The 13,760-nt window shown below is 36.4% G+C and overlaps 1 protein-coding gene across 3 annotated transcripts in view; it reads right to left on the reverse strand.

Moving 5' to 3' along the window:
* Positions 1-13,760, reverse strand: part of COL12A1 (collagen type XII alpha 1 chain) — a 99,162-nt gene that overhangs the window by 55,835 nt on the left and 29,567 nt on the right. For 2 of the 3 annotated variants that reach the window (XM_042814002.1, XM_042814010.1), the window contains exons 14-22: positions 10,519-10,788; positions 8,373-8,639; positions 6,033-6,225; positions 5,220-5,341; positions 2,394-2,543; positions 2,191-2,310; positions 1,474-1,638; positions 1,139-1,285; positions 312-451 (exon numbers count right to left, since the gene is read on the reverse strand). In XM_042814002.1, the coding sequence (XP_042669936.1) occupies positions 312-451; positions 1,139-1,285; positions 1,474-1,638; positions 2,191-2,310; positions 2,394-2,543; positions 5,220-5,341; positions 6,033-6,225; positions 8,373-8,639; positions 10,519-10,788 (1,574 nt within the window). The remainder of the gene's footprint in view (positions 1-311; positions 452-1,138; positions 1,286-1,473; positions 1,639-2,190; positions 2,311-2,393; positions 2,544-5,219; positions 5,342-6,032; positions 6,226-8,372; positions 8,640-10,518; positions 10,789-13,760) is intronic. The other variant, XM_042814019.1, reaches the window with a different exon arrangement.

The following is a 13,760-nucleotide window of genomic DNA, read 5'->3' on the forward strand; positions in this document are numbered from 1 at the left end:
CTATAGACTTACTTAAACCTATATATTATAATGGAATATGAACAGAAAATAATTACTGGAAATATCAATAAACTCTTCTTAATAAATACATTTGACTTCTTGATTAATGATTAATAAAGCCATTTTTATGCTCCTACTTTATGTGATTTTATTTATCATTTATTGAAGATGATATTCTTGACCTTGAAGTCTTTTTTCATTTACAGCTATACCACACACAGACCCTAATAAGCAAAGACTTCAGAATGATATTCTAAATGACTTCCACATGATATTATTATGGACATTGGAGATGAACATTTGATACTAACCTGTTTAGGGGGACCTCCAGTGGTAGGGTAATATTCAACTCGATATCTATCAACACTTTCTGGAGGTGGACTCCATCTCAGCCTGAAAGAACGAGGTGTTACCTCTGAAATAACTAGGTTAGAAGGAGGTGGCAAATCACCTACAAGTGGAAACAAGTTAAAAATGTATTAATTTATCTTATGTCATCGGGAATTGAAACACAAGGTATAAGAAGACTTAAAAAATATTGCTTGTAAAGCAACAACAACAACAAACAAAACAAAACAAAACAAAACCAAAAAAAAAAAACAAAAAAACCACAATGCTTTGGGCGTTTGCTTCCATCTCTATTTCCACAGGAATACTTAAAACAACTGAGTAAAGAGATGCTCATCAACACACTCTCAGCAAACCAAACAATCTCTCTGTCCTTCTTATCCTACCTTCAACACCAGTGTTCCACCAGAGAACCAACAGCCAATGTTACTGTTCTTCCATGCTAGCCTTTGCATTTGAGCTGTCATACACTAACACTTAAAAAGAGTTGCTGGGATTTTTGTTATTGGATGAGTATTTTCAAAGACCTTGCCACACTTAGCAACATAATTCCTGACTATTGGAAAAAGCAGGCATTTCCAGTCATGTCCTGCTGTGTTAGGTTTGAGAGCCATTGTTAAGAGGAAAGGAAGCACCCCTGCAGGGTAGTCTAGGTGGTCTGAACAAATTTCTTAAACTAGCAGCTGAAAAAACAGCTCAGGGCTACACAGTGTTCCATGTAATTTAAAAGAATTAATAGCTCAAGCATATAAACGGGAAAAGAACGAATTAGATTGAAAATGGGATGTACCTGGACCTTTCACACTGTTACACAGATTTGTAGTTACATCCTCAACAATGCTAGCCAGAAAGGAGAAATCTGCCACATTGTAGGCATGGATGTCATCTGGATCAGTTGCAATCTGCTTCAATTCATTTTCATCTGCATTTTTAATACCTTACAGAGAAGACATGAAAACAAAACTTGTTAGAAATGACAGACATGAAACGTAATACCATAAACATGAGTTCCTAAACACATTCATTGAATTCCCTTCTAAATACTTACATGTGTCCACTTCCCTATACATTTAATAGAGGGGTGAGAGGGAGCTGGAACAGGCCACCTCTTCATATAATACTTACCAATTGCATAAAGTTCCACTCCCTCATCTCTGAGTCTTCTTGAAGGGGTAACTACGTCATCTTGTGATTTACCATCAGTAATGAGAACACCGATTTTGCGAGCTCTGGGCCTCAAGCCTGCATCTTGTTTAAAGTTGTTTTTTAAGATGAAATCCAAGGCCATTCCTAGCATGATACAAAGAGGGTAACTATCACTATAAACTGTTTCAACATACTGGTAAAGGCTAGCAATTCATTCCAGTGATTTCACATCGACAACATCATTCCACAGCTTAATTCTTCAAGCACGCAGTCTAGTTACAGTTCATCATCTACACTTAGCAACTGACATTATTTCAGCCCCTGAAAATCTTTAACATCACACTTTCTATGCATTACCCTTCCCTATGACTCCCTTTAGCCTCCCTTCTAGGTCCTCACCTTGTCTTCACATCAGTCGTCATATGGAACTGCCTTTTCTTCTTTTCATATGCTTAACATAAACCCAAACTCATCTGGTTCTTCAACACTTACAGTCTTCCATCCTTTTCTCTTTATCCAGACCTGCACTTATAATGCATGTTCACGTGCTGGGAACTTTCAATTCCAAATATACTGAAGTTAACTGTGGAGTTATTTTATCATGGATGAATTTGAGTTCACTGAACAATACTAGGGTCAGCTACTGGAACATTTTTTTTTATGGAGCCTAAAGAAAATCCTCACAGTGCGACATACCTGTTAGAGTATTGCCTCCTTTGTATGGTAAGTTGGCTACTGCCTCTAACAAAGCCTCTTTTGTTCGGTAAGCATTGAGATTCCATTCTGTCCTGGGATCTCCACTATACTGTGCAAGACCTGGAAAAAGCCATTATTGCTCAGATATTATGTGTCCGTGCAGCAAATATGCATCATTTTCCCTCCTACATGTGATGACTTACCAATCTGTACTTTGTCAGGACCAATATCAAAAACTTCAACAATACGGGAAATGAAGTTCCTGACAGTTTTAAAATTTGGCCTCCCGATACTCCATGAGCCATCCACCAGTAGCACGATATCAGCTTCTGCTCTGGTTCGACATTCTAAACCTGTCGTGTCAACCAGAAAAGTACAGCCTTAGTATGATAGCTTTCAACCAGAAAAACACAGCCTTAGCATGATAGTATTCTCTCCCCATCCTCTTTTATATGACATATGTCATGAATTAGTTTCCAAAATAGCTCTAGTTTTATTCACTGGCGCTCTGCCAAGTATGACCTATTTGAGAATGTTATTCACACTAGTCACTAGTTCCACAGCAAAAGCTATATGAATTCATGTATGTTTCCTCTTAGAAGTAAGTCTTCTAAAATACCAAGGCCAGTGCTCTTCCCTACTGTCATTTCAGTATCTATTTTTGTCTCATAAGATGACTGATAACCATCTTTCAGAGATTTTGTGAACAGCTTCAGAGGATTTGTAAAAAACTACAGAGCTAACCACTGGCATGGCAGTGAGCATTATCAGATTACACAAATAATAATTATTTCAGTCTACTGGAGATGGCTATACTATTGCTCAATTTTTCAACTATGTAGTAGGGAATTAACAGTATATATTACAAGCACTTTCAAATAAATAGCATTTCTGAATTTCGGGGGCAAAAGACATAGTATAGATGGTATAGGAGTTTACACGCATAGGAAAGAAAGATCAAACTTAGAAGACATGTACATATAAACAGAGGCAAAAGATAGAGGGGGGACAAGACCACACACTTATATAAAGGCGCAGTGTTCTGAAAAGATAAGAAGTTATTTCAGATATCTTCAATTTACAAATTACAGAATAAAATATCCATCATAATGTTTTCATCACAAGGAAAATCACAAAATATTTATACAGAGCAGAAAGACACAACAATTTTATCCACAGCCATTTCGCCATTTCAAAAATAATAATAATGATAAAAATAATAATAAAAAAAATCCTCGCTCTCTCTCTTTTCTTGTGTTACCAGCTGCAAATTTTCTGGCTTCCTGCCATCAGAGCTTCTGGTCTTTATATGGAAGAAATCCCATTGAGAAAAATCAGCCACACTCATCACAGTTGAAAGATATTGTGATTTCATATATGTTCCACATAATTGATCCAACACTGCAGACTCATGAATATAACTATTCCATGTACCTGGGGGTTAAAAGCATGATCCTCTTCTGCATAGAAAATATAGATCTAGTCTTTAGTCAGGACAATGAAATAAGTTGGGAGTAGAGTTTAAGTAAAACAATGTTAGTTCAAAAATTGCATGCATAACTTTTATATAGAAATTAAGCTTAATGTACAGTATTAAAGTTAAATTATTCTGAATTTTATTTTTCTTCCAACTACCTGAATGAAAAATTCTAGCAAAGGCATGTAGGCTGATTTTTTTTTCTCTTTCTAGTAATAAATAACGTACTATTACATTGGCAGTCACAGATATAAAATTCATTTTTCACATTTACCATGACTAAAATCCATGCATTACTAAAACTAATTAGCTTAAAGAATATAACACTCAAGACAGAAATGACAGATGGCATAATAAAAAATAATGAACCACTCAGCATAATTATTTTTCTGCCAGACTTATTATAGCTTTACTGTAATGTCACTGATGGCCTCTTACGTAGTTTTTCTTAGTTCTACACACTTGCATTAGACTAAGTGGGACAGCAGTAACTTCAGAAGTTTTTAAAAGTGTTGTCAATAAAAATGCTGAGGATAGTATTTTCACATAACTCAAAGAGATTAAGTGAGAAGAATACAGTCAACTGTCAGAGAGCCTTTTTTTTTTTTCCAACTCTGAGAGGCCTTTGCAGTTAGCTTCTTTCTCCTCATAAAATTCTCTATTCTCCCTGATGGTTATACAAATCTCAAAATAGTAGAGGAGAGGTCTTCACTTCTGCAAGTATTCTTGGCTATTAAGAAGCAAAGACCTGCTGCAGACAAGCATTTCATGGTCTCCATGAAGGGGACTGAACCCTGAAATTCTCTTCACTAATTGAAGTACTAATTGAAAGTATAGTGGCCACACCTATTCAGTTAACATACAGAGACCCATCAACTGCATCAAGAGAGCTGCTGTCATACCAGCCACTAAAGTTTTCTTTGGAAGCTTACCTACAAAGGAAGATAATCCCAAGAATATACTAGAGAACAATCAGCAATTGCATTATTGTACTAACTCTCCTCCATCTGTAGTAAAAGTGATGAAATAATGGTTGTGTCACATATAAACTTAAACATTACACAATAATGCTGGGACATCCCCAACTACAAGATCTCTGTCCATTATACCACCTTAGTTTTCAATGGAGAATTGACCATATAAGGATAAGGAAATGGCAAAAAATCTGCTTAAAACTCTTTGTTCTAATCCTGTGAACACCCCTGTAGATGAGCAATGATTTGTGTTCAAGAATTTGACCTTACATAATTCAACACAGATGTGGATGGCTTGAAAATGGGATGCAGATGGTTTTCAATAATCAGCAAAACATGGGTTGCTTGAATTATCATTTTTGTAAGATCATCTAAAGGGTGCAGAGGACTAGAAAGATTAACTGGGGCATACTGAGAGGTCATTTCAAATCAGAGGTTATGTCATCGGGTTAGGGAGTATACTGAATCCTGTGAATAAATATTTATGTGCATCATAAAAACAATAGGAAATGCTGGAAAACACTGTCTCTTTTATCCAAAAGCCAAGACAGCATTTTATTTGATTCAGTCATGTTTACCTCTAGATAAAAATGGCTCCGTAGTAGTGTCTGAAAGAGTGGTCATCTCTTGTCCAACCAGGGGGTTGCTTTCTCCTCCATCAAACATTCCAAAAACATTTACCTTATAGGTAGTTCCTGCCCTGCAATAATTAAATGTATTGTAATTGAAGATACTTGGCTTGATAATGCTGATACTCTGTTTAAGAAATCTTTACCAGTTTACTATACAGAAAAGAAAGTTCTAAAATGTGAAGCCCAAAGACTAGTTCTTTAAGAAGACAGGCAAATTTTCACTATTTCAGAGCTGGTTCAAGAAGCTATACTTATGAATAGCTTTCTTTGTTCAAATAATTTAAAATTCTTTTAATGTTCCTATTTTTAATGCGCATACAAGTCTAACATGCAAACAAGTAACAGACTTTGACATGCTCTGAAGCCTCCTTTATAAATTTTGGCCTCTGATAAAATGAATCAAGAACTAAACTAGGCTCTTTTTAACATGAAGTAAGGGCTTTTTGGAGAAACTATAGTAATACAAGCTGTCTTCTTCAGCATCTCATTAACATTCTTATATGTGAAATGTATAATAACACTTCTTCCCACATCTTTGCCTTTTTCAGTTGCTGTGAGACTGCGAAAGGTGATGTGAATAATCTCAGAACCTGCCCTGTAAGGTTCTTTTCAAAAACTGCACCACCAATTCCTGATAGCATAACAACAGAAGTTACTCCAAATCTACAGTAGATTTTTACAGGTATTACAATCCTAGATAGCAATTAAGCAAATCTCTAAGCTATTATTAATTATTATTATCGTTATCATCATCCATACCTAAGTTCCTCCAAAACCACAGTGCTGTCATAGGGCCCCACTATTAATTCTCCAAGATTCCTGTCATCTTCAGTAGGGTGGAAAGTTACTTTGTACCCCTTCACTCGCCCAGGGGCAGGCTCCCAAGTTACTCGGAAGCTGGACATAGTTGAATCAGAAGTTCTCAAATTTCTAGGTGGCTTAAAGGGAGAGGCTGTAAGGATGGAAGAAAAGGATTTAAATCAGGCCTGCTTCCAAAAAAGCCAACAAGTATGCTTTTATTTAAAAATGCAGCAAATCCAGCATTAGCGGCGTTTCTACGCTTTCTGTGCCTTTCCTTTGACATAGAGACAAGAATCAAGATATAAAATCTGAGATACACTTCAGCTCATTTTTGCTACCTAAACAACAGATGTGTAGGCCAAGTTCGTTATCAAGGCTCTCCCTCCAGACAGTAGATTGAAGGATAAACAGCAATTAATTTCACCCATCGTAAATATCCATCCGATCTTACACACAGTAAGTGAACTAAACACCATCAGTCTTCTCTCTATGACAAAGATGATCAGATTAAACCACTACATTTCTTTCACGTGGCAAAAAGAAGGCGAAACACAACTGAAAGAGAGAAGTGTAAACAGCTTTTTCAAACCAACACCAGAAAAGCAGAGTTTGCTTTAGGCAAAAGTCACATTCCTCCAGCACTCTGCCACCAGTATCTCAAGCTTCTCAAACTGCCTCATCCTCAAGAGTTCTAGGTCCCAGAGGAGGGCACTGGGCAAGAGACCTTCCATAGAAAAGGTTCTGCTCTCAGGCTTGGCAGCTCAAATAACTTCACCAACCACAGGGATGGCAGTATGTCAAAAAATAATTCCTCAAGTGACCGCCAAGCAGATTAAGGTTTCGAGGTCAAGAGCTACTTCACCTAATAGCTACCCAGCACAGGTCCGTACACACAGGCAGAATGGTTAACAAGCCTACTGTTAGATTCTGCCTCATTTTTGGTCCTGCGTAAATTTAAAGCGCATTCCAACATCAGAAATAGCACAGTAATGTGATCTCAAAATTGCAAAAAAAAAAACAGGAATCAGATTAACCAGGAAGTAGCCTTGGAATGAAAAATCTAAAACAAAAGAAAAATGGTTAGGAGTGGAGGTAGCTTTCTTACCCCTGTTTCTTTGCTATTTTCTGAGTAGAAATAGATAAAATCCCACTTGTGATAAAAAATGCAGCCTCTTTGCATAGTTACCTATGATGTCACAAGAGTTTAAACTAACCAGATCACTCTGGTTCCACTTGCTTTCAGTGTGATTGCCATCACAGTTACACTAAGAGCACCACATCCTATCTATATCAAGATGAGCATGTGAAAAGTCAAAAGAAGATGGATGATCAGAGATTTAATTCAACATAATTTTGAAGATTGAAAAAGTAGGCATTAGTCAAGAGCGGAACAAGTTTTTGGAACAGCTTTATGTCAGTCGCATTCTAATTTAATAAGACTTCGTGCAGTAAATGCGGTGCTGTTATCTCCACTGCTAGACTTGTTTCTTGCTTCCCATCACCATTCAGTATGATACGTGTGCAAAGATTAGAGAATGGCATGGAGTATTTACAGTGTACCTCAGTCTACCTCTTCCCAAAAAAGGCAGAAACATCTTGGAAAATTTTCTCTTTTGGTAATAGCTTTAGATCTCTTTGATTTGATCTGGAGAGCAAGAGACATTCGCATATAAAACAAAAGACCAATATCAGAAACAAACTAAACAAGGGGTAGAAAATTATTTTTGTCTTGAACTCAAAAAAATCCCCTCACCAGGAATTAAAGAACATTTTAGAGTTGCTGGTTCTGAGAAAAAAGGCTGCTTATCCAAAACGTTGTGGTCTCTGAGGTCAGACTTCCACTGAGAACTCTTTAAAATCAGCTACTGACTTTTTTAATAACTTCATGTTTCTCACAGAAAATATGGCCTTCTAAGTAACAGGAAGTAAAGTAGCTATTTAATTGATATTCCAGACCAAAAATGTAAATAATAAAAAAACCTGACAACACTTGATTAAATTCTGTCTTCCTTACAAAACACTTCAACTTCTGGTGACAGCATTTCAAAGCAAGTCTAGTAATTTCATTCAGAATACACACGTTTATATACTCAATATAATAGCAGTTGCCTGTTCTCAGCTCTTGTAATAAAACTTTCAACAAATCAAATGCTCCTTTCTACCTCTAGTATTTTTTTCAATTTGTCTATTAATTCATAATCTTTGCAGTCACCACCACAGGTTCTCTATAGATCTTGATTGCCAGTTTACAGCACAATCCTTTGATTATCAAACGCTGCGTAAGCATGTAGTACATACCTGTTGTTCCTTCTGCTTTTCTTGATTTTCCTTGTCCAAAATCATAAATTGGAACAACACTGAGGTCATATGTAGTTCGAGGCTTAAGTCTCTTCAACACTATGCTTGTGGCAGGAGCATTTACTCTTCCAAACATCTGCCTTCCTCCACTGCGTGGTCGGTAGTACACACGGTAAGACAAGACCTTCCCAGGTGAGGGCTGCCATGAAACTCTCATTGTATTCTCTGTCTCGTTGTCTACTGTCACAGTCCTGGCACTTTGTGACACTTTTCAGCATAAAAATATGGATAAATGTTTACTTCTTCACGTAAAGATATATTCTAATGCATGCCTACAAAACACATTCAGCTTTATTAAAATTATTTTTTACTTTCATTAAAATTATGTTATTTCATTGGGAGAAACTCACATAGGCCTCTATAAATTTCTCTTCTGACTGTAATGGACTAAAAAAAAATACAAGTTCATTTTCCATTACAGACAAAAAAATGTATAGATTACTCAACAACACAGCATAACTGGGGGCACTTTTTGATAATCTGTTAAGTAATGGATTCAGAACTCTCAAATGAAACTGATTATATAGCCCTTTTTTAATGAACAAAATGATCTACAAAGTCAAAATTTTCAAAGTTTCGAGTTTACAGATCTGATGTGGTTCTGGTATATGCCTAAAATCCTGAGTGTTGGAAACCACACTAAGAGATTTTCCAAGTATTTGGAAAGTCACTCACCATTAACTGTAGGACAATATTAAAGCTGAAATAAGGACAAGGACTAATAAGGTATTTTCTCTGCAGATTGCAGCACTCAGCTTTTGAGAGAGAGTTTCCAGACAGCTCAAACATTAAGAAAGATCTGAAGTAAAATGAAAGGTGTGTAATACTGCCAGTCAGCCAGCGTAACCCATCTAGATTCTAGCAAAATAGAACCTTCTTGGCATGCCAGAGCCAGTCAGTATCTCATCACATAGTAAGGTAGCTTTGCAGGCCACAGTATCCTGTCCTGGCACCAGAAAGATGAAATGTTAGACTAGAGTCTGAGTCCATTGATAGTCCAGGTAGTGCATTCCTTCAGGCAAAAACTTATTCTAAGAAGCCACAAATTAGAAGACTAAACTGCCTTCTTGGTAAAGAAAGGATGCTGCTGCTCCTGAAGAATGAAGGAATATGTGTGACAGCAGTTCACATTATTATCTTTTACCAGTTGCAACAAACACTGCTCTTGTGAGACCTTAAGAGCAGCTATACTGAGTTAAAGACTGACAGCTCAGCAGTCTGCCTCCAACAGTTTTCAAAACATGCCTAGGAAAGAATATAAAAATGGGTAAGCATACACGATGCTTCCCCAGAACGTTGCCTTAAACTTTGCTTTCATGTGGACCCCTCAGGCAACAAGAGAAACATCAAAGCTGATCCTTCCAGTGCATCCATTCATTCACTCTGGCTCCTCTAATTAATGGTTCTATTCCTGATCTCTGAAGATGTTTCAGTTTGCCTATACTGCAGGGGAAGCTCGAGCTGCTCTGAAGGACGCTGTACAATGTTTTGCAAATAAGTAAAAAGAAGTGCCTTGGGAAAGGTGATTAACAAAGATCTAGTTACCCATCTAGTTAACCAAGGTAAGCCAGTTTATGTAACATTTTTCTATCTCAGCAAAGCTTTCAATACTATTTCTCATAGCATCCCTCTGAACAAAATGTCCAAGATACAGCTAGACAAATATATAATACTTTGGGTGAATAACTGATTCTGCAGGAATTTACCTTGCCTTCCCTCCTTACTCTATCCATACTGTTTATTTCAGCTTTCCAGTAGTCACAGTATTTCCAGTAGTACAGATTTCCAGTAGTCACAGTAAGATTCAAACCAATAAAAAGCTGGCCTCAGAGTAATTTATGGACAAAATCACTTCTCAGGTTGGAGGTAATTCTTGCTAAACTGAAGCCTACATGTTATAGAAGAGATTTTCCTTCTTTAACAGTCAAATAAAAAGGTAGAGTTGATTGATTTGGTGAGGGACTTTGTTTAGGGGGTCTGTTCAGTAAACAAAAGTGAAGATAAACAAGGTTCATTTTCATTAAATTATGATAATTTCATCAAGAACAGAATGTTACAAATGGTGGTAATGCTGTAGTATGCTCACCATCAGTGAAGGCCTCTCCTTCTACGGGATCTCCTTCTCCACTGCTGTAAGCTGCATATACAGAAATCCTGTACTTAGTCTCTGGCTCCAAGCCGTCCAGCACTGCATCCACCATATTTCCAGGGACTCTCTTCTCTCCCATTGTATCATCATAAAGTGATTTCCACACTATCCTATAATTATTAACTGCTCCTGGAGCTGGTGTCCATGATAACCCAACCGTAGTGTCAGTTATGTCTGTGGTAATCAAATTGCGAGGCGAACCACGTTCTGCAAGAAAAACCACAACAAACTGTCACTAAAATACAAAAAACTAAAGTTAGCAGAGTACAAATGGAAAATTAAAATGATCATAAGAGCAGAATCAAACTTTTTTTCTCATCTACACTAGTTCAAATAACACATACCTGTAGTTCCAGGAGAAAACTGATGGTTTTATTCAACAAAATACTGAAAGTTAACTTTAAGATGTGAATAATCTATCCCATACTATACAGTTATGCTTTAGAACTTGCAAAATAAAAATTATACTGAACAAAAATTTAAAATGAAGCAAGTGTTTATATGTGCTGCAGTTCATTTCAGCAAGTTTTAACTGTCAATGAAATAATTTTCCTCCATTCATTCATCTTCACCCTTCAATGTGTAAATTTTTTTGGTGGAGAGGGGTAAAGAAAGAAGACTTTAAACAGAGTCAAATTGTCCATTCAAATTTTCTGACAACCTCATTTTTTAGTATTACTATCCTAGTCTTCATGAGTACTGCTTACTAGATCTATTACCCATTTCATTTTATCTGTTAACAACTAATTTGCAGTGCATTTACATCAGAGAAGAAAATAGTCACCATCTTTCCATTTCTACTTCTTTTTCCCCTCACTATAGTTCGTTCAGCCAGATTGGAATGAAGGAAACAGCTCGTTAGTCTATGAAATCCAGTTGTCAGCTTGATGACTGAATCGTGCTTAAAAATAGAGTTCATTGGTCTGAAGTGGTGCAGTAAAAGGAGTACCTCTGCTTAATGTTTAACATACGTTTATAACATATGTTCAATTTTCCTATTTCTGGCTTTTGAGGCAGGAAAGAAGAACTGACTGTTGGTTTTAATGCAACGGCCTCACTGTTGCAAAATCTGCAAAAGGAATCTACAAAGCCAGATCCGTATACACACAGAAGGAGTTGGCTCTTCAGTATGTGTTCTCAGTGATTTCTTTCACTGTACAGGACATTTCTGAGACTGCTTAGTGAGAAGACCTAAACACTTGAGGTGGCCTCATGGCATCGCAGCTAAGTTTAACCTGGAGTGATAAAATTATATCCCTAAGTTATACCAGAGTAACTACAGGACCAGATTTAAAATTCTTTGAACACAGAGAAATTCAATACCTTTCCACTGCTTAATTTCATCGCAAGCAACAAGTTACTCACAGCCATAGACTGCATTTTCAGTTTTCATACTCATGTGTCTTTTGCTTCCACTACAAATCTGCAGTGCTTCCAAACATGAACCCGCAGGAACAAAACAGGGCTACTATACAAAGGCTTCACTTTGGAATCATTGTATTGTCAGCACAACCTCATTAACACTGAAACCAGTTAATCCCATGTGGCTTAATGATGAATGGAAATTAATATCAACTTTTTGGAAGGTAACGATGATGGTACAATAAGAATCATCAGTTTTATAGATTACAGAATCAGAGGGTACCATTCCAATCACCCAGCTGACTCTTTCAAACATAGTTAACAGAGCATGTTAAATAATTCCTTTGTGCTGCAGGGTTTCTTTTTTCCATCTTAATTCACAGCCATGGAACATCCCATCAAGTTTTTTTCTGACGTTAATTCTTTTTCCATCCTAACACAGTATTACAGTTTTATTCTTCAAGTCACATTTTAGCTTCACAATATAAATTACCACTCTTTATGGTACCTTCTCTTGAAAAACAGGCTAAGATACAGGGGCTTTGGTCAAGTTCAATAGTTTACCATTTTACAAAAATAGCAGTTGCGTATAATGAAAAAATTAGTGAGAAGATTCAATTCAGCTCATGCTTTGTGCTGTTTCACTGAACTCAGTAACTGTGTTAAATTAAAGCCAGCACAGAATCTAAACTCCAAAGACTGATTTTCCTGGAAGCCTGAAAAAGGATTTGCCTTCAGAAGTAAATTACACCAATTTTTCTGTCTGCTCTTAAGCTTCTACTCCCAAATCTTGGCTTTTTTTCATATAATAAAAAAAAATATTAAGGCAATTCAAATGGAAAAAATATGGAAAACTTAACTTGGTAGAATGCACAGATGGCTCACAATAAAAACCTTTCTTTCCATATTTTAATGTAATATAAATATACAAGTTACTTTATTTTGGCTACTTTAAAACAAGGCTCTGCCACAACATGATTTCAGTATTAAAGTATCTGCTACCACAGCACAATTTTTTCTAAATCTACTCTTGGACACTGCAGTTAATGATATACATTGGAAACACTGCAAAAATAACCACATATTTAAAACCATTATTGATTAAGTCATTATTGAGGTCATTAAACAACAGGGGAAAATAATATGTTTGGAATAGTCCGTAATGCACACCAGTTGCTGTAATGTGTTAGTTTTGAAGAAAATACCCTTTGGAACTAAATGCCTTTTTTATAAGGCAAGGTAAAAGAGGGAAAAGGGATTGGGATTCCTACCAAACCACCAGACCTCAATGGAAAATTCTGACTTCAAATAGTTGGAAATTGCTGACAAGACAACTTACCTACTAAGGGAAATTAGACTTTTTATATGTTACACTGCAACTGAGGACATTTATTTAACATAACACACTAACTTGATTTGCACCTCGTGTGTGAGGTGGAAGTTCACAGACAGCTTTGTTCTGTTTCAATAGAATCGCCCAGAAGTGTTTTTGTATGAGGGGAGCAGCTGTGTTTGAGATGGAGTTCAAGTCTAAGTCTAAAATTATTAGGATTCCACCAAGTATTATCTAAGCTGCTATATTAAGACTCAAGAAATGCATTCACACTCCATGATAACAGTAGTATAATTTAGTGACTAGAAAACATACAAGCAGACCTATAAAGCATTTTTCACTGGATTGAAATAAAATATCTAGATACATTGTGTTTTATTTTTGCTTTTTTTGTGTTGTTTTTTTTTTTTAATCTGCTACTGTAATACTGAAGCAGTCGCTCTGTTCATTACTGCACTCGTTCAGAAATGCTTGTTTTACATCT

Source organism: Centrocercus urophasianus, unplaced genomic scaffold (assembly GCF_019232065.1).
Source record: "Centrocercus urophasianus isolate 14NV4802_14NV808 unplaced genomic scaffold, USGS_Curo_1.0 seq_10, whole genome shotgun sequence".
Taxonomy (NCBI): domain Eukaryota; kingdom Metazoa; phylum Chordata; class Aves; order Galliformes; family Phasianidae; genus Centrocercus; species Centrocercus urophasianus.